The sequence below is a fragment of the Laccaria bicolor genome, genomic scaffold, assembly GCF_000143565.1.
Source record: "Laccaria bicolor S238N-H82 LACBIscaffold_48 genomic scaffold, whole genome shotgun sequence".
NCBI lineage: Eukaryota > Fungi > Basidiomycota > Agaricomycetes > Agaricales > Hydnangiaceae > Laccaria > Laccaria bicolor.
Genome location: NW_001889919.1, coordinates 255,581 through 282,361, shown reverse-complemented (window position 1 = coordinate 282,361; position 26,781 = coordinate 255,581). Strand labels below are relative to the sequence as shown.

At 46.2% G+C, this 26,781-nt stretch overlaps 8 protein-coding genes across 8 annotated transcripts; 3 read left to right on the top strand and 5 right to left on the bottom strand.

Moving 5' to 3' along the window:
* Window positions 1–439: 439 nt before the first annotated feature.
* On the top strand, window positions 440–2,960 carry LACBIDRAFT_333229 (uncharacterized protein; the record flags this gene model as incomplete). Its single annotated transcript, XM_001887865.1, has 8 exons — window positions 440–549; window positions 683–990; window positions 1,056–1,176; window positions 1,484–1,577; window positions 1,626–2,150; window positions 2,204–2,358; window positions 2,715–2,917; window positions 2,947–2,960. 8 exons carry the CDS (start codon window positions 440–442, stop codon window positions 2,958–2,960), a joined length of 1,530 nt encoding a protein of 509 aa, XP_001887900.1.
* Window positions 2,961–5,597: 2,637 nt separating this feature from the next.
* Window positions 5,598–6,703, bottom strand: LACBIDRAFT_310886 (uncharacterized protein; the record flags this gene model as incomplete). Its single annotated transcript, XM_001887802.1, has 6 exons — window positions 5,598–5,738; window positions 5,799–5,959; window positions 6,062–6,278; window positions 6,334–6,371; window positions 6,425–6,648; window positions 6,696–6,703. 6 exons carry the CDS (start codon window positions 6,701–6,703, stop codon window positions 5,598–5,600), a joined length of 789 nt encoding a protein of 262 aa, XP_001887837.1.
* Window positions 6,704–7,178: 475 nt separating this feature from the next.
* On the bottom strand, window positions 7,179–7,797 carry LACBIDRAFT_310885 (uncharacterized protein; the record flags this gene model as incomplete). The annotated part of the gene is made up of 4 exons (XM_001887801.1): window positions 7,179–7,270; window positions 7,324–7,545; window positions 7,599–7,664; window positions 7,725–7,797. The coding sequence occupies 4 exons, from the start codon at window positions 7,795–7,797 to the stop codon at window positions 7,179–7,181; spliced, it is 453 nt and encodes a 150-aa protein (XP_001887836.1).
* A 1,690-nt stretch (window positions 7,798–9,487) lies between these two features.
* Window positions 9,488–9,883, bottom strand: LACBIDRAFT_310884 (uncharacterized protein; the record flags this gene model as incomplete). The annotated part of the gene is made up of 3 exons (XM_001887800.1): window positions 9,488–9,650; window positions 9,697–9,806; window positions 9,860–9,883. The coding sequence occupies 3 exons, from the start codon at window positions 9,881–9,883 to the stop codon at window positions 9,488–9,490; spliced, it is 297 nt and encodes a 98-aa protein (XP_001887835.1).
* Window positions 9,884–10,979: 1,096 nt separating this feature from the next.
* Window positions 10,980–11,589, bottom strand: LACBIDRAFT_310883 (uncharacterized protein; the record flags this gene model as incomplete). Its single annotated transcript, XM_001887799.1, has 3 exons — window positions 10,980–11,238; window positions 11,318–11,414; window positions 11,466–11,589. 3 exons carry the CDS (start codon window positions 11,587–11,589, stop codon window positions 10,980–10,982), a joined length of 480 nt encoding a protein of 159 aa, XP_001887834.1.
* A 9,135-nt stretch (window positions 11,590–20,724) lies between these two features.
* Window positions 20,725–21,509, top strand: LACBIDRAFT_295584 (uncharacterized protein). The gene is made up of 2 exons (XM_001887864.1): window positions 20,725–21,265; window positions 21,321–21,509. Coding segments are annotated over exons 1-2 (459 nt in total). The 5' UTR covers window positions 20,725–20,807; the 3' UTR covers window positions 21,322–21,509.
* Window positions 21,510–22,210: 701 nt separating this feature from the next.
* Window positions 22,211–23,724, top strand: LACBIDRAFT_310879 (uncharacterized protein; the record flags this gene model as incomplete). The annotated part of the gene is made up of 2 exons (XM_001887863.1): window positions 22,211–23,225; window positions 23,276–23,724. 2 exons carry the CDS (start codon window positions 22,211–22,213, stop codon window positions 23,722–23,724), a joined length of 1,464 nt encoding a protein of 487 aa, XP_001887898.1.
* Window positions 23,725–24,972: 1,248 nt separating this feature from the next.
* LACBIDRAFT_310878 (uncharacterized protein) lies at window positions 24,973–25,831 on the bottom strand (the record flags this gene model as incomplete). The annotated part of the gene is made up of 4 exons (XM_001887798.1): window positions 24,973–25,103; window positions 25,159–25,570; window positions 25,650–25,772; window positions 25,826–25,831. 4 exons carry the CDS (start codon window positions 25,829–25,831, stop codon window positions 24,973–24,975), a joined length of 672 nt encoding a protein of 223 aa, XP_001887833.1.
* Window positions 25,832–26,781: the final 950 nt, after the last annotated feature.

Genomic DNA, 26,781 nt, shown 5'->3' with positions numbered 1-26,781 from the left:
ACTGATGTTTTTGGTGTCAAATCATTGATATTGCATGAAATTATGTTAAGTTGGTTCTTGATTCTTTCTTCTGATATCTTCCAAAAAAATAGTATTTGATTGTTTGGACTTTGCTACTGATCACAGCAGAAATTTTGTTCTGAAATATATTTTCTTTGATAACTTTGACTTTGAAATGGCACAAAAAGTTATGCTATGTAAGATACTGACTGGAAACCAAGTGTTGTTGATTTTGACCACAATGTGTTAAGGGAAAAAATCCCTACTCAATTCCTTGTCCACTTGCTTGTCCATTTTGACTCTCTTCTGATCAGTTATGGGTCCAAAAAGTCAATTGAATTGAAACCAAGTGGAGCAAAAAGACTTGCTCCTGAATTTTCTTTTCTTCACCTAGGCTTGACACCAGCTGTTACTTCAAACTCTGATCGTCATTGAAGTAATGGCTGGTCTAACCTGTTGTCACTTTGGCAGGTCACACATTTGTGACAAAGGACTTCTTACTGAGAATAGATGGTTCAAGGTCACGCGGAAAGAGCTGTCCCCCACCAAGTAAGGGTAGGGACCGTTGCTCAGTTCCCAGGACTGTGTTCCCTCTTTTCGGTACCCTGTCACAGCCGTTGCTGCTGTTTTCCTGTCCCCTGCGTCGCTCCTCGCTGCTTTATCTCTGATTTCTATTGCACAGATTGATCTGCGAGCCCACCGTCAGCCTCTTCACCTTGAAACAGATTGGTGCCTGCCTAGCATGGCTTGTCTCGGAAGCGACACACCCTTGCTGGCTCGCCGTCATCTTTGGTTTACTCACCGCTGCCCTTCTCGTCTTCTGTACCGGCATGGTCTCACCACAAGTCAAAGCAATGGACGTGGATCAAGACGTCGACTCCATGGATGTCAATGACCCACCACTCAACTCCAACTCCAATGACGAGGGCAATGCCTTCCGTTTCCAGGCGAGATCGTCAATGGGAAGTGGCAGGTCCATTACATGCGAATGTGAGCTACCCTCACCGTTTCCTCGACTTCAACACACTAACTTTGTGACAACAGTCATGGCAAAGGCATCTCCAGATCTATGTTGCAAGAATGGTGCAAAAGTTTTGCCATCCTGCATTCTGGAAACATGAAAACAATGCGAGAGAGGCTCGCTAAGTTCAGTGGGGATTCTGATGCTTGGGATAGGTGAGTGAATCCATGTCACCCCCATCCTCCAAGACATTTATCACTGTGACCACAGGACAATTCCCAGGGCATGAAGAGCCCATCTCAACACAAGGTATGGAGCTGTCTCGAAGCCAATCAAGACAAAAAATAGATCAACCAAAAGTGCTGAGGAGATGTTCAGCAGGTCAGCGATGGCTGCACCCATCACTCACCTTCTCCCAACAGAGACTGAAAGTGGCGAAAGCAAGCAAACAGCATGCGAATGAGAGCAGCTGCTCAGCTGGGTACCTCTTTGCTGTCTTTTCTTTTTGCTTTTTGAATCAAGCTCTTCACAGGCAAAAAAAATTGTGGAGTCCCATCCCTACGTTCCATTGGCAGCCCAAAAATTAGCAGCAGAGAAAGCTCTTGCAAAAAGAATGGTGTGTGATTCATATTCTCAACTAACATTTATCTCTAATCTGCCGCAGGCTGGTGGCAACCTGGCACTACAGGAAAACCTCAAGCTCACAAATGCACACATTGAAGAACTCAATCACTGCCTCTCTCACATGAGCACTGGCATGGCCAGTGACTGCATTAGCATTTCCCTGACAGCCACCCCTCCATCCGCCCCTCCCTTGCCATCTGAGCACGTCACAGCCCCAAACGAACAACCCCATCCAGCCACCTCAGCTGCACAAATCTCCACTTCAGTTGCAACCCCCAGCTCTGCTCTGACACGCACAATCATACTAGGTGACAGGACTGAGCTCACATTCACGGAGGCGGATGTTGGCTCTCCATCACTAACTGGCTTTGCTGATGACATTGCTGGCCTCAACCGAATGTGGGATGACACCACTCCCAACTGGGGTGGCACGTTGGTGTTGGAGATCAAGGGTCACCCAATACCCATCGTCTACTGGAAGGACATCTATATGAATTCTAACTGTGGAAGCCCGTGGAAGCTGCGCCAATGGCACAGTATGAAGAGCAAGTGGTTCAACTGGAAGGTAAGTTTTTTTTAGGTCTCTCAATGCTGTTCGTTTGAAAGTCAACTTAACAGGTCATCATGCATTGCTACCACCAAGGAATCCACACCCAATTTTGGGATGAGTTTTCACATAATGGGGAGCAGCTTTGCATCACAAAGATCATCCAACAACTTTCAGAGCTTCGCAAGGATGAAGACCAGGCCACAGCTGAATGCGCAAGGGCAGAGTATGCCACCAACTTCCCATCTTCCTTTTCATACAAAAAGAACGGGGTTTCTCACATTAAAACTAAGCCTTCAGATATTGCGAAGACATATCATTTACTCAAAGGGATTTCTGGTCTAGAATCAGATGGTGAAGATTGAATGAAGTACATAAAGCTTTTCGTAGTTAGATCTGTAACCTCCTGCCTAATACAATGTATATAATTCTTATGCACAAGCACAAGAATGTCTGCATCGTGGGCACTTTACGTTTGGGGCTTGCCTTGGGTTGAAAAAGTCCTTGCGTGATTCTGTTGGGTTGTCATTCCACGAAATAAGATACTTAACAATTGTCATGCTGGAAAATTCAACGCTCCAGCCACCCCAGTCACAAATCGTGCGTAGAGGCCAATGACATTCTGACACCAGGTACTGACAACCACCACATTGAAACGAGTGGGTTCCGTAAGGGGATGGGTCAATCCCAATATCAAGAAGATTGTTACAAAAGAGCAGTACTTTACAGTGCCCCACCTATTCCTGCAGGAATTCAGTCATTCCACTGGAATCCTCTGAACTCATGTAAATTTAGCAGTACATGTCCTGATCAGCTAAAGTCATGTGACTTAATAACCAACTTAATACTCAGAATAAATTTTAAGTCAATAAACCAAATTATATTATATTTAAAATGACATAAAACATATTTTATTATATACTACTATATACAATCTATATTTAAGGAAGGAGAGGTACAAGGAAAGGGGGTGGGGACAAGGGGAGCAGGCTATGGAGAAGGAAAGGGGCAGGGAGAAGGAAAGGGGTAGGAAGGTGTGGAAGTGCGGAGTGGTTTACTCACGCCACTTCCCTTTTTCTTTGATTTCTTACACATTTTCATTTTTACTTTGACCTCTTCCCCTTTTTATTTTGTGTGAATTCTAGGCATGAAGAATGCACCAACGAACAAGCTCTGTATGTGTTCCGGCAACTAATCGCAACCGGAGGAAGACGTCATATTCGGCGACTTGCAGAAAATGCCTTCCTCGTATGATGTCATCGCCAGCGTAGACTTGGGTTGAGAGTTCGACTCCCCCTTTTATCGTTTGTATGGTTAGCTTGGGGTTTTGTTTCGTATGTTCAGAAATTCTTTGTTTTTGTCATTGATCTTTTTTTTAGTTTTTTTTTATTGATACGACAACTCTTTTCGAGACCAAAGCCAGATTCGAGAACTGGACGGTAGGGTCGAAGCGTCGTTCGTTACGAAGCCCGCACTGAAGGGGGCAGTCGCGCACGTAAATTGGCCTCTCGTAACGTCGACAGCTCCCCGAGCAATCCCTAGTTCAACGGTTTGGTGGAGGAATTGACAGGACGCGTCAAAAACCTATTTTTGTACGTTCAGCTTCTTTACTTCTATTTTTCATTAGAATTTTTCGAGAAAGGCAGCACGCGAGAACGTGCAGATGCCTTGTGATTCCGTGTTTTTGTATTTAAAAGGTGTCCTCCCACCTCACGAATGGCGTATCGTTTTCTCCCTCCAAAAACGTCCCTCTTTGTTTTTCCAAGAATTTAAGACTTCAAGAACGACGACTCTCAAGAACCTTACGAGATTTCAAACCGCTCTCGCTTCGTACGCACACCTGGCTCCGACACGCGCTTCAAACGCGCATATACTCCAAGAATTTCAATAGGTGCGCGTTCGCTCACACGACTGCCTACCGCTAAGTACTCGATTCGTCTTCTTGTCCTTGTTCATTCCTCCCCCTTTTTTTTTTCCTTTTGTTATTTCCTTTCTCCGTGAAGTAGACGACCGGTATTCTTGTCCCTTCTGTTGAACTTCCGTTCTTCCTCAAAGGGGTGGAGAGTTATGGAGGGGATGATGGAGAGGGGAGGGAGGGGAAGGGGTGATGGGGAGGGGAAGGAGGGGAGTGAGGGAGGGGGAGGGGTGGTGTAGTGTACATTCTTCTTGTCCTTGTTCATTCCTCCCCCTTTTTTTTTCCTGAGGGAGGGGGAGGGGTGGTGTAGTGTACATGGTTGTAGACACGTTGGCGTGAACACGTCGTCGCATCGTTGTCGTTGTCCGTAGCATTGTTCTGTGGGTGCTGGGTGATGTAGACATGTTGGCGTGGACACGTCGTCGTTGGCGTAGATGTGTTGGCATGGACACGTCGTCGTTGACGTGGACATGTCGTCCCGTCGTCATTGTCGTCCGTGGCATCATTCTGTGGGCGCTGGGTGTTGTTTTGAGGGCGCTGGGTGTCGTTTGTGGGCGCAGGGGTGTCGTTCGTGTCCGCTGCGTGTTGTTTTGTGTCCACAGGTGGTGTACGTGTCCGTTGGTTGTTGTTTTCTGTCTGTTGGGCATTTTTCGTGTCTGCGGGCGTGGTTTTGCATCCGTTGGCCGTTGTTTCATGTCCGCTGGTGGTGTCCGTGGGTGCTGGGCGTCGTTTCGTGGGCGGGGTGTCGTTTTTGTGGGTGTTGGGGTGTTTTCGTGGGCGGGGGGTGTTTTCATGGGTTCTGGCGCTCGTTGTTTCGTGATGTGGCGTCGCTGCGTTGTTGTTGAAGGGCAGTGTGGTCGATGTTGGTGGTCGTGGTGGCCATGGGTGATAGACGAGTGACGTGGGTGGTGGTGGCTATGGGTGATGGTGACGGTGTGGCATTGGCGGCGGCGACGAGCATGGTGGTGGTGGTGGAAGAAGAGAGTGACCGTGTTTGGTGAGCAGTGTTTGCCAAACAAGCATTGTGCTCGCTACGTGAGTAGCGGGTTTTACCCTACGAGCCACCAAAGCTCTTGCGTGGGTAAGTTTAGCCATGTTTGGCGCCCTCTAAGTGACTCGTATGGACTCAAAGTGTTCAAACTTCAAATTGCATTGGCTGCGAGGAGCGAACCATGCAAGCGGTTCGGCGACGAGCAGCCATGCCAGCTACTATTAAACAGATCATTTCCTTCTCCAATATAATATGCTCCTCGCAGCCATTAGACGGTCACATAAATGACCAACTGCCACAAACAATTGTGGCGGGTGAGTCAATAACGCAAATATTATTTGAATTGGTCAATACATAATCGCCGTAGCGAGCTTTGCGCCTGTAGGCGCGCTGCAGTGGTTATTTGTTATCCATTGAAAATAAATAAACTATAATACATAACAAAACAATAAAATAACCAGATTACAGTTCCTGCACATTCCAGGGAATGCTATTCCTGCCCATTCCGGGGACCATTCCAGTGTAAATTCCGGAATGAAAAAACACAGGAATGACAAATTTAGCAGGGCTTACTGCTAAATTTCATTCCACTGGAATCCACAGGAATCCACCGGAATTCCACCGGAATGACCGGAATCGTGCAGGAATAGGGGGGGCACTGATAAGACCTCCAAAAGAGCTCCAGAAACTGTTCAGAGGTCTATAGATAAAATAAAATATTAGTAACAAAGTAGGGAAGTTAAATAGCAATGAAACAGACCATTGGAGAGTCCTTGGCGGCAGGCCATTCACCTGATCCTATTTTGCGAAAGATGTAGCCCTCGATGATGGCAGTGGTATTGATCCAATCAGCGAGTGTACAGACAGGACAGAGGTGGGCATCTGCCTCATCAAGTATGTGTAGATAAAATGGCTTTATCCCTGTGAATATAATTTGTAAGGTGATCTAGGGAATATGAACAGAGAACATGTGGCCGTATTGATGTGTTTTTCAGAAGGGTAATGTTAGAATTATGAGATTGCCTCGAATTTCAATGTGGGACCTTCGTATTTTCAGGACTTCATCAATGCACAGCAAGCACAGAAAAGATATTGTATATATTGCGTGCAATGCCCGACATGTCAACCCTCCACCCCACTCATGGAGTTTGGCGGCATCTTTTCTAGAGGTGGGGCTGTATTGCTTCAAAGCCCAATTTTCCGGGAGGTGGTTAAAATCATAAAGCCTGCCCATAATATCCTGTCAGCTCATGCTTATCAGGTCATTCAATATGTGACTTTGTGCAATGACCTACTGCTGTGACAGTGCGTGCACTGGTTGCTTTGCAGCCAGCTTTAACCTGATAAAAATAAAAAATTGTGCCAAAGACAATGTAACAAACCAACCTTCCAGCGACACAGACCGACCACTCATATAATTGGCAACCTCTGGTGAGATGGATGGGTTGCCAACCATACCATCCTTGGTTCGATGCCATTCAAGTGACCCAAGGCCATACTCACATGAAAAAATTTTGGTCATGGCAGCATGCATCTTCTGTGCTTGCACATATGAATCACAGATCTCATTTGATGGCCAGGCCTTATTGTCCAAGGTGACCTCATCACACCTATGTTTTGTTAAAAAGGGTACATAGGAGCAAAAATAATAATTTACTTGTCCATAATCCATGCACTGATAAAGAATGGTGCATCTTTGGGAGGGGATTTGCAAAAAAAATCTGCCTCTTTCTGAATAAGACCTGAAGATATCAAGAAAGACGTGCATTGTATCTTCAGCCTAAATCGAAGACATGTTAATATGTGCCTCAATTTCAACAGACCACATTATCACCATTGGTATTCACCATCAGTCTTGTTGGTTACCCCTTTTGATGTGCCGAAGACGGATTTCTTCCATGTTTGCATGAATTCACAATTTCCTGGCTCCAAATCCTCATGGACAAGATCTGGTACAGTGGCTTGTTCATCCTCAAGGTCCAGTTCAATTTCTTCTTCTGTTATTCTGTCGTCATCATCACGAGAGTTGAGGGCTGAAAATTTATGAGAAAGATTGGATAGCGGGGCAATCATTGTGGGGAAGGCAAAAGGAGTCGTTGTTTCAAGGGATACTATATATACAGTGGGGGGCAGCTCCTATTTACAACTCACCCTCTGAGTCGGTGATGAACTCAATGAGGTGTCCATCATCCGAGACATCAAGGTGATACCGCCTTTCAGGGATCCTGGTGACTGTGGATGTGTTAAGGGGGTCATGCAGTGGTAGAGCAGGTTTGCTTTCATACCTGGTTCAAGGTCAGATTGAGTGAGGTCAAGTCCATCAATGACATTGTAGTGATTCCGTTGTTTGTTTGTCAATACATTGGGCTCAGGAGTGGTAAGGTCGATGGTGTCGAAATGGTCCACAGACCATCCTATTTTGTTGTGCTTTGGTCGTTTACTTGAAGATGCAGTGCCGTCGTCTTCATGAGACTTTTGTTTGAGAGGGTGAGGCATGCCCATTGACCCTGGAAGTTATTAATTACATTAATTGAGTCAAGGCTGTGGAGCGGTAATTCACCTGATGCACGAGGGGCCTTGCCACCAGTACTCATATGGGCACAGCAGGTAGCATTCTTTTTACCAGCTGAGAAAGGATAATTCCATGTGAGCACATGTTCTGAGGTTTCATGAAGAACATACTCACCTGCCACATTGAGTTCTGGGAATGTTGCATGAATCATGGCAATGGGAAGCCACACCCTCATCCTTGGGAACATGCTCAATCACCACTCATTTACTCTCCCTTCAGTTTCCCCATCATTCAACTTGCCTAATAGAGTGCCGATGATAGAATCTACAAGTGCGTCCAACACAATGAGGGTTAACCTGACCTCAGGATGGCATGGACAGTCTCGAGCTTTCAAAGGGACCCAGTGTTGAAGGACCTCACCAATGAACTGACAGGGTCTTTTGGCCAGACCAAGATCAGTCTCACGTGCAATGCAGCAAATGTTGTCGAGGGCCAAGCCAGGAAATATTGTTGTTTCAAAGTGCGAGAGAATTCTGTGAGTAATACCCCAGCAGAAATTCTCCTCGTCAAAATTTGCCAGCAAAATAGGATTGGGTCTACAGCCCAGAAGATCCGTGGGATTGGTCTTTGAGCTGAGAGGGTTTCGGTAAAGGTTGATGACCTTCAGTTAAGGGAAATTGGAAGGGATGGAATTAGAGAGAGCAGGTTGGCAGGAGGGGAGATGGCCACAGTCATTTGTTCTAAGCTCCTCACGCAACTCATTTCGCCACACCTCCAGAAAATTGTCAACAATTTTGGATTGGGACAAGCCATGCAGAAGGCAATGCCCAAGCCCTGCCCTTGCCAGTCCAGTTGCAATCCGGATGCCACACCGTTCAAGGCCATCCTAAGGCAAGCCTGAGTGTCAGGTCCCAAACATGAACTATGAATTAGAGATCTTACATTGTAGTCACCGCCAACCAGCAAAGCAATTACCAAGAAATCAGTGTTGGTGAAGCCAAGGGTGGCATGCTTTCTGATAGCTTCTGCACAGTATACAGTAACCTTCTCGTCATTGTCCTCATGAAGAAAGCTGCAGGAGGTCAGAAAGGTATTTCGACTGTGGTAACACACTCACTTTCGAAGGACAACCAAAGCACCGAGTACTATCAAGTCAGAATCTTCGCTTGCAATGGCATCAACATAACCCTCCTTGGACAGCCAAGCAAGCTCAGCATCAGCTTCACCAAGAGCCTACATGTGTCCATATGAGTAGTGCTTGGAAGTTAGGTTAATTAACTGGAAAATAACCGAGACCAGACCGGACCTAACCGCAAAAAAACCGGACCGCGGTTAGTGGTTAGTCAATTCTGGAAATGAAATAACCGGTTATTTTGCGGTTAACTAACCGTTAAAAAACCGGTTATGACCGGTTACAACCGACCCTATTATACCCCTTCAAAACGCATCTAAAAGCATGAGAAACGCTAAAAATCTGACAGAGTTATGGTCAAATCTCTAAATTATTGGCTAAAATAGTGGGCTTTCAAGAATATTATTATAAAATTGTCAATTCTTCACCGAATTTAGCGTTCTTGGGCTTGTTTTAAAGCTACGACACATGGCAATAATGTTTACTGCAAGGAATATGAGAAATATACGCCGTTTTAATCGATTTTCTATTTTTTCGGTCCTAACCGGTTAGTAACTGCAACTAACCGGTTTTCATCGGTTATCTTCGGTCCAGTTAGGTTATTTTGGGTCTGGGAACGAACCCTAACCGGTCTCGGTCTCGGTTAGAGCCCCTGGGCACCCAATAACCTAACCTAACCGGACTTTCAAACACTACATATGAGTGATAGTAGGATCGTTGCATAGAGAAAACCTACCACAGTTGAAGGAAATCCAAAGGAAAGTAGCATTTTCTGGAAATCCTGCTCAATCCAATGAGGGTTTCCTCAAACAGGCTTGCCCCATTTCACACAAGGGCACTTTGGACCATCAAACACAAAGTATGGCTGAATGGGTTTATTGAGGAGGCAGCAGCATCTCACATACAGTGTTGCCAGCTCAGGGTTTTTTGAAGCACTATGCCTGTAGAGCACACAGTATACCCAACCACTGAAGATGGTGAGCCAAATGAAAAAAACTCAATGCAGGTGCATACCTTGTGTCGATGCCCACCTGATATGCCCTTACCCCCCCAATATTGTTTACAAAGCCATCCTCAACGGCCAGCTGATGCAGAGAGATGTGCTCCCCAACTGGTGCTAGCAACTGTGATTTCCTAGTTAGCTGCCATAGTCACATCATCATCAATATACCCTTACCTTCCAGAGATCTTTGATGCCCATAGTGGGGAGATGAGGGAGTAGATCTTGAAAGCGTCCCCGTTTTTGTAGACTGAACTTGTCTAGGCTTATGTTTTGAGACAGTCATTTCATCTTGCCTGAGCAGCATCGAACAGCGGCATTGTCACACAAGAGCGCTGCTTGGCGGTTGGCAACAGACAATGCATAAAGACATGGAGACTGGTGGGTGGATCCAGGCAGCTGCTTGAAAATAATCAACCTATAATTATAGATTTCCAGGTTTCTCCAGGCTGAATCTCCAAGCCAAGTCCCAGGATTGAGTCTTTGCAGGAAACCCAGCCTTTCAAAGCCCTGGAGTGGATGAGAACACTCACAAAGGTGGGGGAAAAGGCAAAAGTGCAAACATTGTTGAATGTGTGATGCCCAGGCAGCAGAGAGGCCCCTCGGTGCTACATCACTCAGCAAGGTCTCTGCGGGAGCACAGTGCAATTGAGGAAACGCCTGGGCTAGCCACAGAGGCCACACACAGGCGATAGGACATAGGACGAATGGGGAAGACAATGGTGACTGCAAGATGAATACGTGGTGTTGAGTGAAGTGGACATGATGGCAACAGTTGTGCCTAGTGTTTAAAGGTTCAGTCCATAGGACCACAAAAAACGGTGGACCGAACTGAACCGGACCATGGTCCGGTCTTTTTTTCGGTTGCAGTTGCCCCAATTTGGGGTTGGTCCGGTTGCCGGTTGCCTCATTTCGAAAATCTTTTAAAACCATTCAAAGACCGGTTTTAATCGGTTGCAACTGGTTAAACGGTTACGTGCGTTACATAGCCTTGTAACCACGTTTATTGCCTTTTATTGGGTTTTTGTTTCATCAAAAACGGTTAAGAATTGAGAAAGATATAACCAAATCCATATTTTACCCGAGTCTCTAGGAGATGTAATTCAGTTTCAGTCATAGCTATGTCAAATCTTCATTAAATCTCTTGAAAATTGGTAGAATGACGGGTATTTATATGCTTTACTATTTTATATAACCCGTTTATTTTTCAGAGTAATAATGGTTGAGACACAAATGGTTTATATTGGTATAATAAATTATACGCAAAAAAACCGGTCTGGATCGGTCTGAACTGGTATCATGGACCGCAAAAGACCGGTCCTAGGTGGTTCGGTTCGGTTCCCTCAATATCTGGGTCGGTCCTGGACCGGTTTCGGTCCACGGTTGCGCATTTTCGGGGCAAAAAACCAGACTGAACTGAACCTTTAAACACTAGTTGTGCCATCAGAGGTGCAAGTGCTTGCTGAAAGTGAGTACCTTCCACTGTGTGGTGTGGCAAACATATATGATGAGAGTTGAAGGGCAGACATGGATGTTGCAATACCGACAATATTTGACTACAGCTTACATGAATTATTTCAACTACTGGTGGTACAGGAATAAATGGCATTCATCAATGTTCATGGGAAAGCGAGCCACATCCAGGGCCGAAGTCCACCAAATGCGATGTCCTCTTCAACCCAGTCACCTTCTAGATCTGAGGTCTTGTGTAAGTACCAAGCTTGGGGGAAATCTATCTGAGAAGGTCAGCAAAAAGTGAAGAAATAAGGAAAAAGACACAGACAAGTTGGTAGGTGAGCAAAAAGATAGTCCGGAAGGTAAAGAACCCTGGCGTTGTAGTCGCATTCACCACCTGATGAAGGGGATGCCCACGCTGCCTGTGGGAGTCTTGTAAACCTTTGGTTCATAGTCTAGTTGAGGGTGCTTGGCTTTGACTGACTCGAGTTTGATCACAACTTCTTCACCTAAAATGATGTAAGCAAGTCGACAACAATAAGAGCCTTGAGGAGACACACCAAAGGAACCAGAGCCATTTTTTCCAAGCCTATATTTGCCACCAATACGAAACTATGAGACGAGGTGTCCACCATGGGCTGATAGATCTGAACATGACGCCTGCAAGTGGGAAGAGTGAGTGAGAGACAGTGCTGATGAAACAAAAGATTAAAAAACCACAGGCTGATAGGGTGTAAGAATGGAGCTTAAAGAAGGAAAAGTGAGTGAGGGAAAGTGCTGAGTTGTGGGGCGAATGCAGGCCCTAGTTCCTCTGACAGGAGGTCATTGTTTGTGTCTGCACCAGGCAGGGAGCAGACGGGAAGGCCCGGCGATGATGGTGAGACACTCATAGCATCGTCGTCAGTGGGTAGAAGCGTGAATGACAGCAATTGAAGGGGAAAGGGGAGAGCTGAGCTCATGTCTTTGTCATCTATAGAGAGAAATGTGGTATCATGGGGAATTAGGGTGTTGAAAGTGACCTATCCATGGTGAAAGACAAGATCAGGTCAGTTTCATCAAAAAATCGGTGGAGGTGTAGTCCTGTTCAATTCCAGACTGGGATCATCCCAAATATCTGGGGGTTGCATGGGGTATGAATTGGCCGACAGGAACGGGCAGTACGAGAGCCTGCGAATTTGATGATGGTGGAGCCAGGAGTGGGGGGTGATGACATCGAACATCCAGACAAGGATGGGGTATCGCGTCAGAGACATGAATGCCTCGGAGATTCAGTGGGTGGCATGCTGTTGGTCTCTGACTGGAGAGAGAGAGGCAGATTGGGGTAAAAAAAAGGGGAGAGGCACAAGGTGAATTGGTAAGGAGATGAGGCAGGATCTGTGCCTTCGAGTGAGTCTGCGCCGGACGAGGAGGATTTGTTTGGCGATTGGATGGAACAGTGGGAGAGGGGTGTGGGCAAGTAAGAGCAACAAGCAAAACACACGTGCAAAGGGGTGAGGTCAGGTTGCTGATGAAGGGTCATGCATTGCGTGTCAGTGGACCTGAGGAAGACCTGTTGGAAGGACTGTTGTTTGACCGTTGTAGGACTGTCATTTTTGAGGTTCACAACAACTTTGCATAGTGCGGGAAAGGTTTTTCACAGAGGTTGGTTGTCCATTTGCAAGCAAAAAACAGTTCTATCTTGACAAAAAGACAGTTTTTGCTGAGACGTTGTGTCGACCTTGCTTGGCTCTGGCTAGAACCCATATAGAACCGCTGACACACAACATCAAGGGATGGTGCCAAGCCTATCTATCATTCAAGCCTGTCATTCAAAATCAGGGATTTCATAAATTCAACCAAGGAGAACGGATACATAGCATGTCAGCAGTTCTCTACATTGCACTCCATTAACCAGCTAAATCTTCTCCCCTGCAGCTGCTCCCTTCCTTCCTGCCCTTCTGCATTTGCTTCTGCTTTCGACGTCCCCTCCAGACTGTTGTCCCCATGGCTCAGATCTCAGCCACTATCAACCCTGGTGCAAGTTGCTCGGCTGCATTCGCAACCTCCATCGCATTGGCATCCAGTGCTCTGAAAACAATTCTGTAAGTTTCCATACCGCTTCTTTATTTCATGTGCGTATACACACCTGCTGTTGTTGTGAGGACCGCTGTCTGTTTCCTCTGTTTCTTCCTCGACCGTCGTCCTTACATTGGTGCATTGTTCTATTTCGGTTCCCCTCTGTCTTTCCAGAACCCTTTCTTGGTGTTGTCTAGCCCTTTGCCTGTGTCACAGATCCATCAGATCAGTCACACCGTCGAGACTGTCTATTCAGCTGGTCACAGCCTTACTTAGTGAAATTTCAGTGAACGACACTCAAACAACATTAGTAAACATCATTGAAGACACTGCTGAACTCAACCTCACCTGTTCTACAGCATACCCATGTCCAGAAACATCCCCCTGATACAACCAGCCTGGATAAAGGTCTCTATATACTAATCCAGAAGATGTCATGCCAAGTCGTGCAGACATAGTCTTAACTTACTTATCTACAACAACACACAGGCTGCTCATAAGTCTGTTTCACAAACTCAAACTTGGCTTACCATTCTACAATAGACCCTACTGTGCCATGTTATGATCTCTGCAACCTGTCCCTTCTGAACCAAACGTGTCCTGGACCCCTCCTCCAAAAGCACAGCAAACAGCAACAAGGCAAGGTGAAACAGCACAATATGTGCAGCATGACTTCACACACACAATGTTTGCAATCATGAATGACGTACCCTGAACCAACCTCAGCTGCATTCAGCTACCCCATTGACGCCAATACCGATGTGATTGCAACAGAATGCACATCTGGCATACACACCACACTGACAATATCCCTGGCAACAGCCTCACACCCCCATTGCATCCAACACTCCCTTCTGTTGGAGATCATCCAGTAGTCTAGCTGCCAGTGGTTTCTTTCAAGATATGTACATGTTCCCATTTACACATTACCTTGTTAAAGCCACTATGAGCCACTAGACAATGAATTCAGGACTACAAGTACATAAATGTTGTTTTGACAGCCTATCTTGTTCCAAAAAGAGTGTGATGTGAGGAAAACTCCAGGGGGGGTCCAGGATTTTTAATAACCATATTGGGTTGAATTTTTTTCTAAGGCCTCGATTGCTGGACTAACTAACTAAGTGTGGGAATATACTTCCAAATATGGAAATATGACATCATAATGTCCAGATCTAGCTTTCCCTCAGAATGTCAAACATATCACAACACTCATCATGCACAACTTTGTCAACAACACAATGGCTTTCAGACACAAGATTTTACATGATGGAGTCTGAGAGAGGGTGGGCAATATTGGCATGGGTCTGTGAGCCCAAGGCTGGGAATATAGTTGCTGGCTATAAGGTCTGAGGCTTGGCACAATGATAGTTTTGCAGCAGATGCAGGCAGCCCAGGGACTGTGGTTCCTCGCAGCTTATTAAATTGGGCCCAGGTTTTTGTGACAGCTTCTCTTGCCACCTCATTTTCCTTACCCTCCTTCCATACTCTACTGGGTGCCTTTTGAAGTTTGTGAGAAATAAGAACATATCATGGTTTTTGATATTGTCTGATGTCAGCTTCAGTCTATGTAATGTTTTGCCATATCTTTTCACACAATTTTATTTTTCTGTGCTCTGGAGTCTTCTCCATCAAAAAGCTTGATGATTTGGACTTATCCAGACCATTTCCAGCCTCCAGGCTGTTTGGATTGAAAAATGTGGGAGGTCAATTTTTTTTTCAACAGCCTATTGGCTGGACTAAGTAACCATCCCTATATGGCATATTCAAATCCTGGACCCCCCTTGGGAAACTCTTTGTGAGGTCATTCAACTCATTTTTTTTTCTAAGTCCTGTGTCACACTTTGCTGGTCCTGCCAAAACCATGACAGTCAGTACGGTGACTACTCTCTTTTCACTCTCCACTCACCACAACAAACAGTACACATCACCAAATAACTCTGTTAGAGTGTTACCGCACCGACTGGCTTGCGAGTCTATTCTCTGCCCAGATTTCACCTCAAACAGTGGACCTTTGGGCACTTGAGCAAATTTATTGACAGATTGTTTGACAAACAAATAATATTTGCTGCTTGTTTGAACTGGAGACAGATATTGTGAACAAATCTTTTGATTGAATTGAAATAAATGATCTGTCCTCAGTATGTACACTAACTGGGCAAAAAGATTGTCCGATCATTTTTTGGACAAAGTTGGTGCTATAACACAAGAATCAAACATTTTGAGAACTAAGCTCTAGTGTATAAAATATAGCTAAGGAGGTGTAGATTGTATATACCAAGTCTGGGGATGAACAATTGAAAACTCAGGATAAGGCAGGGAATTGACTGTGACAAGTGCCAAAAATGGGATGTAACAAAGTGGGAAATTCTGAATGACTGCAACCTACTGAAAGCAATTCACAACTTGAGGAAGAGATATTTTGAACACTGGATCTCCCTGCTATTGTTATGAGTTTCATAAAGTCTCTGGGCTAGAAAATTTTATATCCTCCTCTAAAAGGTAAATTTGAACTTATTCTCCATTTTATGTATTTTTCACTCAATATATTTGTTGGAATGAGGTAAAATGACTCCCTATTGTTGTTTGTAGTGTGTATAATACAAAAGGTAGGTAGAAATGTTAAAATGAACATTGTATGATGTCTGTAGAAGCTAATTCCCAGAGTTTTTCTGGAAGTAAACAAATATCTACAACATTGGTCCTTCTTTTCTGCAAGGAGAAAAAATGCTACCATCCTTTTGAATTGATCCATGGAGACTCAGGATGTCTTTTAAACAATGCCTGAAGTATAGCATGATAGCAAATAAATTTACACTGGGTATAACTTGAAAAGTCCCCAACAAAAGTAAATTTTGCATAGAGCAATCATCCTGGACCAATCCTTGACATTTTTCTTCGTGGATTGGGGCTGAAAATATTTCACAAGGCACTTATCATGCCTAGTAACACTATCCCAAAAAAATAAACAGAGGTCCTATTTATACAAGGATCTGAGACTCCACAGCTTTCTTGCTCTATGCAAAATGTACTTTTATTGGGGACTTTTCAAGTTATACCCAGTGTAAATTTATTTGCTATCATGCTATACTTCAGGCATTGTTTAAAAGACATCCTGAGTCTCCATGGATCAATTCAAAAGGATGGTAGCATTTTTTCTCCTTGCAGAAAAGAAGGACCAATGTTGTAGATATTTGTTTACTTCCAGAAAAACTCTGGGAATTAGCTTCTACAGACATCATACAATGTTCATTTTAACATTTCTACCTACCTTTTGTATTATACACACTACAAACAACAATAGGGAGTCATTTTACCTCATTCCAACAAATATATTGAGTGAAAAATACATAAAATGCAGAATAAGTTCAAATTTACCTTTTAGAGGAGGATATAAAATTTTCTAGCCCAGAGACTTTATGAAACTCATAACAATAGCAGGGAGATCCAGTGTTCAAAATATCTCTTCCTCAAGTTGTGAATTGCTTTCAGTAGGTTGCAGTCATTCAGAATTTCCCACTTTGTTACATCCCATTTTTGGCACTTGTCACAGTCAATTCCCTGCCTTATCCTGAGTTTTCAATTGTTCATCCCCAGACTTGGTATATACAATCTACACCTCCTTAGCTATATTTTATACACTAGAGCTTAGTTCTCAAAATGTTTGATTCTTGTGTTATAGCACCAACTTTGTCCAAAAAATGATCGGACAATCTTTTTGCCCAGTTAGTGTATCTATCAGATGCATGAACAATAAGCAAAAATGATTCATTTGTCCTAGGATTAGTCCTGCCCTTCACTCAGGTGCCTGATACATCCTTGTTTGAAATGTGTGTAGTCTATGGTTGACCCCATTGCAACCACCAGCAGTTCAACTTGATCCAGTTGGTTTCTTACTTTATTTCTCTCCCTTAAAATCCATTCTCTGCATTAAATGAGTCCCAATAAAATATTATGAATCATAAGTACAGTCATCCACCAGCCTGTGTTACACCACCACTGAATGTTACACTTTTGTTCCTTGAATAATGTTTGCAATATTCAACATACTCTCTTGAAACAAATTTTATCTGGAGCTCCTATATATGGTCTCTCCTCACATCAAGTTTTGTGTGTGCAGGATGAGTATCAAATATGTAGTGATTTGTTCAAAATGGGGTACTTAGCAGAAAACCTCCCACCACTGAATGTTACACCTGTATTTTCAGAATTACTCAACAGAAACAAACCCGAGAGCTCCGAAATTTGGAGGACACAAAGAATGTAGATCACCAAGATTGAATGTACAATTTTTAAGTGAAAATGTATCCCCATCATGTTTTAAGTGAACTTTCAATTTTTGATGTAACACTACTTAGCTGGTGGATGACTGTAGTTTTTTATCTTTTTAAATAAAAAACTACGCAGTTCATGGTGTGACCGTGCGAATACCAACGTGGCCAGTTGAAATTCGTTCTCCCGCTCTTCATCACCTTCGCTGTAACGCTATACCCACCTCCAGCACCATCGGATTCATCAGCCAACTGAAATAGCGGGCAATCCAAACCATTATGCGCCTCATAGCGCTCTCTTCTATTCTTTTATTCTTAGCACCGGCGGCGTACACACAACAGGGTAGCTTGTACCCGCCCGGCCTCCTTCCACTCATTAATCGAGCCAATGCTCTACTCTCGACGGGCCAGTTTAACGAGGCTGCCAAGATCTACTCTGAAGCTATCGGTGAGCTTCAATCCTCGTAAAACTGAGCTGAATGACTCATTTTCATGACATCGGAACAGACCAATCACCCTCAGACTACCTTTTATACTACAAACGCGCTACTGCGTATTTCTCTCTACAGCGCCATTCATCTGCGCTAGACGATTTCGAGAAGGTCCTTTCGTTGACCTCGAACACATTTGACAATGCCCACCTTATGAAGTCGCGGATATACATCCGAGATGGACATTTTTTGCTCGCTCGGGATTCGCTGACTGCGTTTCTGAAATCACCTGCGGGTAAATCGAGCACGGAGGCGGAGGAGTTGGACCGTGAGATTAGGGAGGGTGAGCGGTTGGTGGAGAAGACGGAGAAGGAGAGGAGGGCGCAGTTGTGGAATGCGTGTGTGGAGAGTGCGAGTCAGGCTTTGAGGATTGCGAGCCACTCTGTTGGGGTGAGGAATTGGAGGGCGGAGTGTGCGCTCGCCGCTGGGGACATAGATAGTGCTGTTGGTGATTTGACGTGAGTGTTTTCAGGTTCCATTTCGATTCTTCGTCCATCGCTCGGCGGCTGCGGTTTCTTTTCTCGCTGTCCCTTGTGGACGCTTTTTCGTCCGTTTTATGGTTTCACTTTCAATGGTTTCCTTTGACTCCGTTTCCCCCTCCCATTCATCCATGGGGTCACGTCGTCTTTGACGATTCGTTTTCTGGCTTCGGGCCCCAGCCACTTGACATGGTAACACATGTCTTCGCGTATCCATTCTTCTTTACCTTTTGGCCCCTCTCTACTTCCTTTCCCGTCCGCCCTCTTTGTTTCCTTTTCATGGCCGTTTGCAGCACATGCTAATGACCCTCTCCAGCCGCCTAACCCACCTCCTCCCACCATCAACCACTCTCCTAACCCACAACTTCCGCCTCTCCTACTTCCTCCTCCCGCCCTCCCCAGGGCCACTCAACACCCTCAAACAATGCCTCCACTACGACCCCGATTCGAAGCCCTGCCTCACTCTCCACCGCATGCTGAAAAAGTTCGACAAAGGCTTCATCGCTCTTGACGAGTTTCTGAACAAGGAAGACTGGCGCGGGGCCATCAAGTATCTCACCAAAGGCGGGCCGGGGAACGTTGGGGGTTTGTGGAGGCGGTACGAGGAGGCCCTAGGCGAACATATGAGCGCTGAGATGGTGTTGCCTTTGTTGCCCCCTGGTCTACATGAGGATCACGAGCAGGGGAAGCAAGGCAAGGGAAAGGGGAAGAAGATGCAGCCGATCTCGCTGCCGCTGTATACGAAGACCTCGCCGCAGAGGCAGCACCTCGTCCGATCGCTTTGTAAGTCGTATACCCACCTGGCTGGGCAGAGCCCGAGCTCGGAGGAGTATAGAGTGCAGACGGGCAAGTGGTGCGAGGAGCTTTTGACGCTTGAGGGGTGTCAGGAGGATGTTGATGGGTTGGTGGGGAGGAGCGAAGGGTTGTTGTTTAAGGAGGAGTGGGATGAGGCTGTTAGGGTTTTGGAGAATGCTTTTGAGCAGGGTGGGAGACAGGTAAGTTGGACAGTTCAAAGTAGAAGGTGGATGCTGATGCGTGATTAGGACCGCTGGGTACATGAGAAATTGCAAACTGCACAGAGGAAGGCGAAACAGGCGAAGCAGAAGGATTATTATAAGATCTTAGGTGTGCCTCGGGACATTGATCAGCGGAGTATCAAGAAAGCTTTGTACGTCTCTTCCCATCCGCCTCTTCCCATCCCTTTCTTCTTTCTTCTCAACTAACCCCTCCATACCAGCCGAAAACAAGCCAAACTCGCACACCCAGACAAAGGCGGCTCCGAAGCCAAGATGGCCGCGCTCAACGAAGCCTACGAAGTCCTCTCCAACCCGGAACTCCGTGAACGCTTTGACAGAGGCGAAGATCCGATGGACCCCATGGCCGGACAGGGGGGACATCCATACGCGCAGGGACAGCATCCGTTTGCGCAGTTCTTCCAGCAGCAACAGCAGGGGGGTGGGTTTGGACAGGGACATGGAGGACGGGGGTTCCAGTTCCATTTTAGCCATGGACATTAGTTAGATGTAGGTGCGTTGGTGTTGTATTTTTTTTTGAGAGGAAAGCGGAGGAGGGGGAGGAGGAGATAAGGAACATTTGTGATATACTAGTGCAATATATTGGCATGACATGGCATTTTGTGGTATGATAGATACAAAGCTTTCTGGCTCAATTCAGTTGGACGGGGACTGGAGATGCTCGAAAGTACAAATCCGATCATTACGGAAGTACTTGTAGAGCCTGGATTCGCGCGGAAGGACACACCAAGGACACACCGACCTGCGTGACAAATCTGTAGACGGCCTCTTCGGAGAAGCTCTTGGACAGGTTGGCTTTGTTCCTGGAAGAGTTGGATCCGACCTTTGTCACTTGTGCTGTGCACTGGAGCTTTGTAGTACTATAGCTATGCATGGGCGCCAAGTACGGCCTTAGTTGTAGATGAGGGATAAATAGTGTACGTCTTTCCATTCCCCGCTCTCTCTCTCCTCAAAGCGAATCCACACCACCAATGGCGAACACCGCACACCAAACACGTCTCAGAGCTTCCACCTTGCCTCTGACGGCTCACCCTCAGGCCCCGCGAGACATCCTTCGAGCTCAGATAGCGAGGTCTCCCCTTGCACCACTACACCCGGCTACTCCCATTTCCCCACCACCTTCCCTTGCGTCCACTTCATCATACTCGGAGAGTCCCATTTCAACACCGCGTTCGGGGGCTCTCATCTCACTGCCGCCACAGTCGGTGACTCCCACATCACCACCAAGGGTGAAGACTTCCAGTTTACCACCATCTTCAGTGTACAGCAGCAGTGGCGTAACCTCTTCCTCGCCCCAAGAGGCTTATCCTTCAATTGCGGATGTGTTGACACGTGGGGAGACGATGTCCTCCATTTCGACAATGGCGGATTCATTGCCTGACACCGATTACATAGCCCCGATGATCTCCACCCCCACACCGAGATCAAAACGCCCTCCGAAGCCGAAAGTATCCACAGTATCAGTGTTCGCTGGGGCCTCTGGGGTCACTATCACAGGTGGAAGTATCATCACCTCAGGCGGGAGTATCATTCGGGGAAACATACCTGAAATCGAGTCTCCTGAGTATAGCGAGGATGAGGAAACCGTTGAAGTGTCTAGTTTCAAAGGTGTTAATGGGATGAAGGGTACTGGAAGTGTGCGTATTGTTACCGCTGGAGGGGATGTGATTTCAGGGCGTGGTGGTGCGTCATCGCCGAAGAGGCGGGGTACTGTCAACGTTCATGCGTTCACTAAGGCTCGAGATATCCAGTTGGGGGGTGTTGAGATGCTGAATGCTAGCGAGAACGTGATACTTGGATGGTTTGTCAATCAACTGGCTCTGTTTGCCGTTTTGCCTGATAAATTATTGGCGCAGATCCCAGTGCATTCCCATTGCGCAACGCACTGAGGTATACAGAAATGAATGACGAGACGGAAACAAAAAACCTTGAGGGATGAGAGGAGAGGATGATGGTGCCAATGGAAGGGCCTCGGTTCCGAATCAATCTTTAGATTTCAGACAGTCGTGATTGTTCGACCGAAAAAAGCCAGAGAGTTCCACGGCGAGGGTTAATTGTTCGCATGAGGGTAGTCAAGCAACATGGCTACGTGGACGAAACCGTCAAGCGCGTCAAAAACCTGATAAGGACGCACTGGGTCAGAATTGGTAAAGTTAAAAGAAGAAAACCCAAAGAAAACCTGTGCAAGAAGTGTCAGTCAGAGAAAAATGATGGAAATATGGACGCTACTGGGACATGCCAATCCTGTGCACGATTTCGTCGGTTTATGACAGGGTATTGATATTGGCGCACACAGCAGTGCTATGGGAGGCGGCAAAATTAAAGTTGAGAACGATGCGCCAAATAAAGCCAAAACGGTAACGACGTGACTTTGTCACGCTCGGACTTTACAACCAACTTGAAACCACCGACAGATTGCAGTCGCGACTCGCGACTAGTCTCTCCTAGACAGACTTCGATATATATGAAGTCGTACCTTGGTTCACGATAACTCGCGACCAAACTTAACAAACGCAGTCGCCGTCAAGCTGTACAGGTGAGTGACGGCGAACTTTTTTGTTCTTCACTGCTAACAACAATACTAGTCGAAAAAGCTACCGTAGCTTGACCTTCGCGTGCCTTATGCAGAGCTAATTGTTTCGTTGCACGATCGTTGCTAGCCCTCTCAATTGTTTGCAATTATGTATAAAAACGATGCTTCCAATTTTCAGACGACACACGTCGACACCTCTCCGGCGTTTGAAACATGGACCACAATATCTTTTACCCACTGGCCCTCCAATGTAACGCAGAATCAGATCTCCTCCACGGCGAATTGATCAACCACCTATACTCTTGGTTTTCATCTTTTCTGGCACACACACACCCGTATACAGAAGGGACGTCCTCTTTTGCAGAGCTCGAGGCTCCTTTCCATCATCCGATCTCCCGAAAACCCACCTCCCAACCCATCCCCCCGCCCACTGCCTCCAATCTGGTGGATCACCCAGAAGCCCATCCATTCGAGAAGATTTCAAATGTTACTGGATTTGATCTGCAACGGTCGACCATAGTCCTCGGCCTTTACAGAGACGAGTGCATACTTGAGGATGATGACATTGCAACCCATCTTTACCAAACGGCAGCGTCCCGATTGGACTCTATCAACTGGCTGTTCCAAGCGAGACCGGAATACGCAAGTGCGGTTCGAAAAGTCCACATTCGCGATCCTCATCCCCCGGAGCATGATTCCATGTGTTTCGCAACGCAAAGGGCGTTGCCCGAACTCTTGATGAGACTTGGCAACCTCACAACGCTTCGTTTGGAGGACGTCAACTGGGACACCTTCAGCAGATGCAAGACGGGGATTTCTCAAGTCCTTTTCACAGTCGTTAGGTCCAACTCCCTTACCACTCTCTGTCTCCAACATGCCGAGATTCCCGTCACTCTGTTCGACTATTGCCGTCAACTGAAACACCTCGAACTTGACTCTGTTGACGTCTTCCTCCCTCCTGATATGTCTCCCCCCCTCCAAAATCCATACATGACTCGAGACGTAACTACTCTCGACTCCCTCATTTTCGTCAACTCCACCGAAGCGGTTGATACCATCATCGATCATTGTGGCCGCTCTCTCGACTTAGAGTGTTTAACCACCCTGGGCGTAGATTTCGGTTGCGAAGCGGGGCTAGAACTGGGTTGGCTGCTCATGAACCGCAACGCCAGTTCAATTCAACATATCATTCTCAGAAGGGAACCTACAGATCTCAATGACCAGAACAGTACGTTTTCACCCTTTCCCCTCGTTCTCGATGCTAATTTTCTCTCCCAGAAATCATCCACCATATTCCCACCGCTTTCACTCTGGAAATTCTCCCACATTTACAGACACTCGAGATCGGCGATACATACGACGCTGAGACGTCCCAAGTTCTTCTCAGGATCTACGATTTGTTGTCTCGCGTACCCGATCACAACTACATCCAGACAGTGCGCCTCGCCTTGATGGAATTACCATTCGGCAACGTCCAAGAATTTTTCAGTTGTTCGGAGCTTCCCTTGAATATGCTGGACACGCTGCTTGCAGGATCAAAGTACCCCTTCTTGCAAGACCTGGCTTTTTACGCAGCGCTAAACGACCAAGTTGATATGTCGAGTAAGGATTATGTGGCGATCGAGGAACGCCTGGCGCGATGTCTGACCGAGGTTTGGATTTCTGGGAGGAGGCCGGTAATTTCGTTTGGCACACACGAACAGGGCTATCCCGATTGGCGCTGGTAGTCATTGTAGACCCTCGTGTACATTATTTATTTGTGCGACATACGTCTTGAATTATCTGACCAGTGATATAAAAGGATTGGCGTGTACTCATAGGCTAGGGTCCGCAGTTTGGAATGGAAAGCATCTGGAGGCAACATTCTTGCTCGCTGTGGTGGACCTAGCCCTATCCGTCTACTGATCGATGATCGATCGCGATCCCAGATTTACACACGATCGGACTGCATTCACGAGAAACATAGCGCAATATCCCAAAGCGGGATAGAGCAAGTCCGATACTTTTTCTGGGCTGGAACATTGTGAGGACAGGATAATAATTACGCAGGGTAATAGTCTTTCTTGTAATCAAAATTTTCCCTTTCCACAACAAAGAAAGTCAGTCGAAAATTTTGAATATCCCCGCTCGTAAAATCCAAGGAATAGTTGAACGGATCCCCCACACCTTGCCGTTTGTGCGGCATCGTCCGAACAAAGAGTCCGTTCTCATTCTTTCCCGCCCCTTGTATCAATTCCCCATCGCGCCTGAAAACAAAGGATTCCTTTGCTTCGGCTTTCCTCTTAATTTTTCTCAAAGGTCTTACTTTTACTACCATATCACAAACTTGAAAAGGCTTTGGATATTTAAGCTTTTGTTCACCCTTTACCAGCTGACAAAAGGCAAAGCAAAGTTCTTGGCCCGGATTTTTTAAAATCCTATGCCTTTCCCAAGATGAACATTTTTAAATATAATCAGAATGCTCCTGAAAAGGAAAAGTGTCGGACTTTCTCAAGATATTCTAATTGGTAATATTGGGCAATGTTTCTCGTGATTATTTCTAGTGTGAAGCCGTCTACCAATTATGGGGAATAATGCATTTTCCTCGGCTTCAATGTCGATCTCCTCTATGCGGTTAGGAACACCCCGACTCACATCCACTGAGTGCTTCAAGTTTCCTCCCAACATCGTGGGCTTTGTTTACGCTCAAACTCTCTTCTAACCTAACGCCGTGTTGTATTTCATCACCCTGATACGAAGAGCTTCTTTCTCGCCAAAACAAACCCCTGAAATCGTCCCAGCCATTGTCAACCCTCAAGGGTTGAAGAAAGGTTCTTTCCGAGTGTAACTCTCCATACTTTGTATTATCTCCTCCCATTGGAAATATGCACATCTCTAAGGCGGGCCCCATCTACTCGTACTTCCAAACTCGAGCTCCTCAAGAAATAGTGATTGCCAGACTGAAGTCTACGTCTCATCTGTATTTTCCAAAACGATTACAGGATGGTGTTCTTGGCTTTGCAAGTTTTTTTGAGATGGCGGTGTAAGGAAGATTTGGTGGAGAACGTGGCCTCGCAGCCTCCCTCGCAACGATGATTTTTTACCCCGTAATGGGAATTCATGTGATCTATACAATGGTTGATGTATGAGCTATAACAACGAGAAAAGATAGAAAAACCAACTCTGCAGGTTGTGCTTTTTCGTGAAGTTGCTTGAACACACGCTGCAGGCAAATGGAGTACTAGTGGTGTTTGTCCTGCGCTTTGTTGAAGCGGCGATCTGTCCTGGTGACGCTACGACTGGTCGTGGTACTGGCTCTATCTCCATAGACTGCATCCTGGGTATGAAAGAGTCGAGCTGAGGAGACGACGGCCCTTTCAGTGGAGCACAACTAGATTCAGCGGTGTCGAGCCTCCCTGCAAAGTATCTATGTTGAGCTGCGCTAGGTGATTCAACGTGGAGAGTACCACCTGTTGATCGGGCTCCGGAAAGGATGAGGTTTTTGTTGTGGAGTGGACACGACGTCGACGGGGAAAGACACCAAATACATAGAACTGGGAGGAGTTCATTTCTATGAGTATCCATAACCTTCGGCTTGGGGAAAGACGCAGCTGGAAAAAAATGAAAGGCCAGTTTTTTATCGTGAGCTTTTACTTCAGGAAGAACTGCTCACATGCTCGAGCGATTTCTTGTCCCTTATCTCCGTTCCGGATGTTCTCACAACGAGATTAAGCACTACCGTACCCTGAGATGTCAGAACTCTGCACATTTCAAGGGTTGCCGGGAGCGCTCGAGTCTGAAGGTACCTAAGTGAGTGACAGTTCAAAGAAGAACGAAAAGAGAACTCACTATCATTGGGTTTCAACACCTTTCCAATGCCTATTTAGTTTGCTAGGCAAGTCGAATTTATGTAATGTGTTTCAGAGTCCAGCCTTGGAGCGAAACACCCTCACATCTTCGGATCTGCCTCTATCATTGTATTATCGTGGTGTATGAGCGAAGCGCCTCTGAATCACGGGGACCTTATTCATAATGAAGTTCGCGAAGATATGTCCTATCCGTTGGCCGCGTTTCATGTGCCATAGGGTAACCCTCGGGTGTCCAATTCGTGCAGCAGCTATGTATCGGCCTTTGCCCGTCGTGGGTCAGGTGCTGGTCTTCAAGGCGCGAGCGCGGGGCGCCCAAGAATTCCAATTCGCTTCTCCCGAATCCCAGAAATGAGGATCCAATCGCACAGATATCGATCCCAGGAATGACACCCACATTTCGTAATATTTATCTCCCAACAAATTGATCCCTAAAAAATGTAACTGGTCTCCGTTACCGTGGAATCCGAGTACACCCCCTGAAGAAAAAACCCACCTGTTTCGTATCGACCTTGAACTGTCCAGATTTAGACCACTTCCACTTTAGCACCGTCATGATTGTCGCCGCATCGTTTGGATCAAGGTTCGGCGCTAATCAACACAACGGTTCCAATCGAGCGTACAACAGGCGATTCGCCGACATAATTCGCACCGCTCATCTCCGATGTCAAAAAAACAAAAGAAAAGAAAAACAGACGTGTACCACCTGCCGCACTGCGGCATGTGGCCTAAACTCCGATTTTGGGTGTGACGGCTTGGCAGCCGTAGAGCCTTTGTCTAGTGCTCTATCCCAAGGAAAATTGTAAGCGGTGAAAGTTGTGACCTTCAGCACATTACCTCTGCGACGAGGCAAAATACGCCCTTCGTGGGAGACCGCCCGCGAGGTGACTCGTTGCTGAGTGTGTTAAAAGGGGTATCGTCCCAAAAGTTAAATTGACG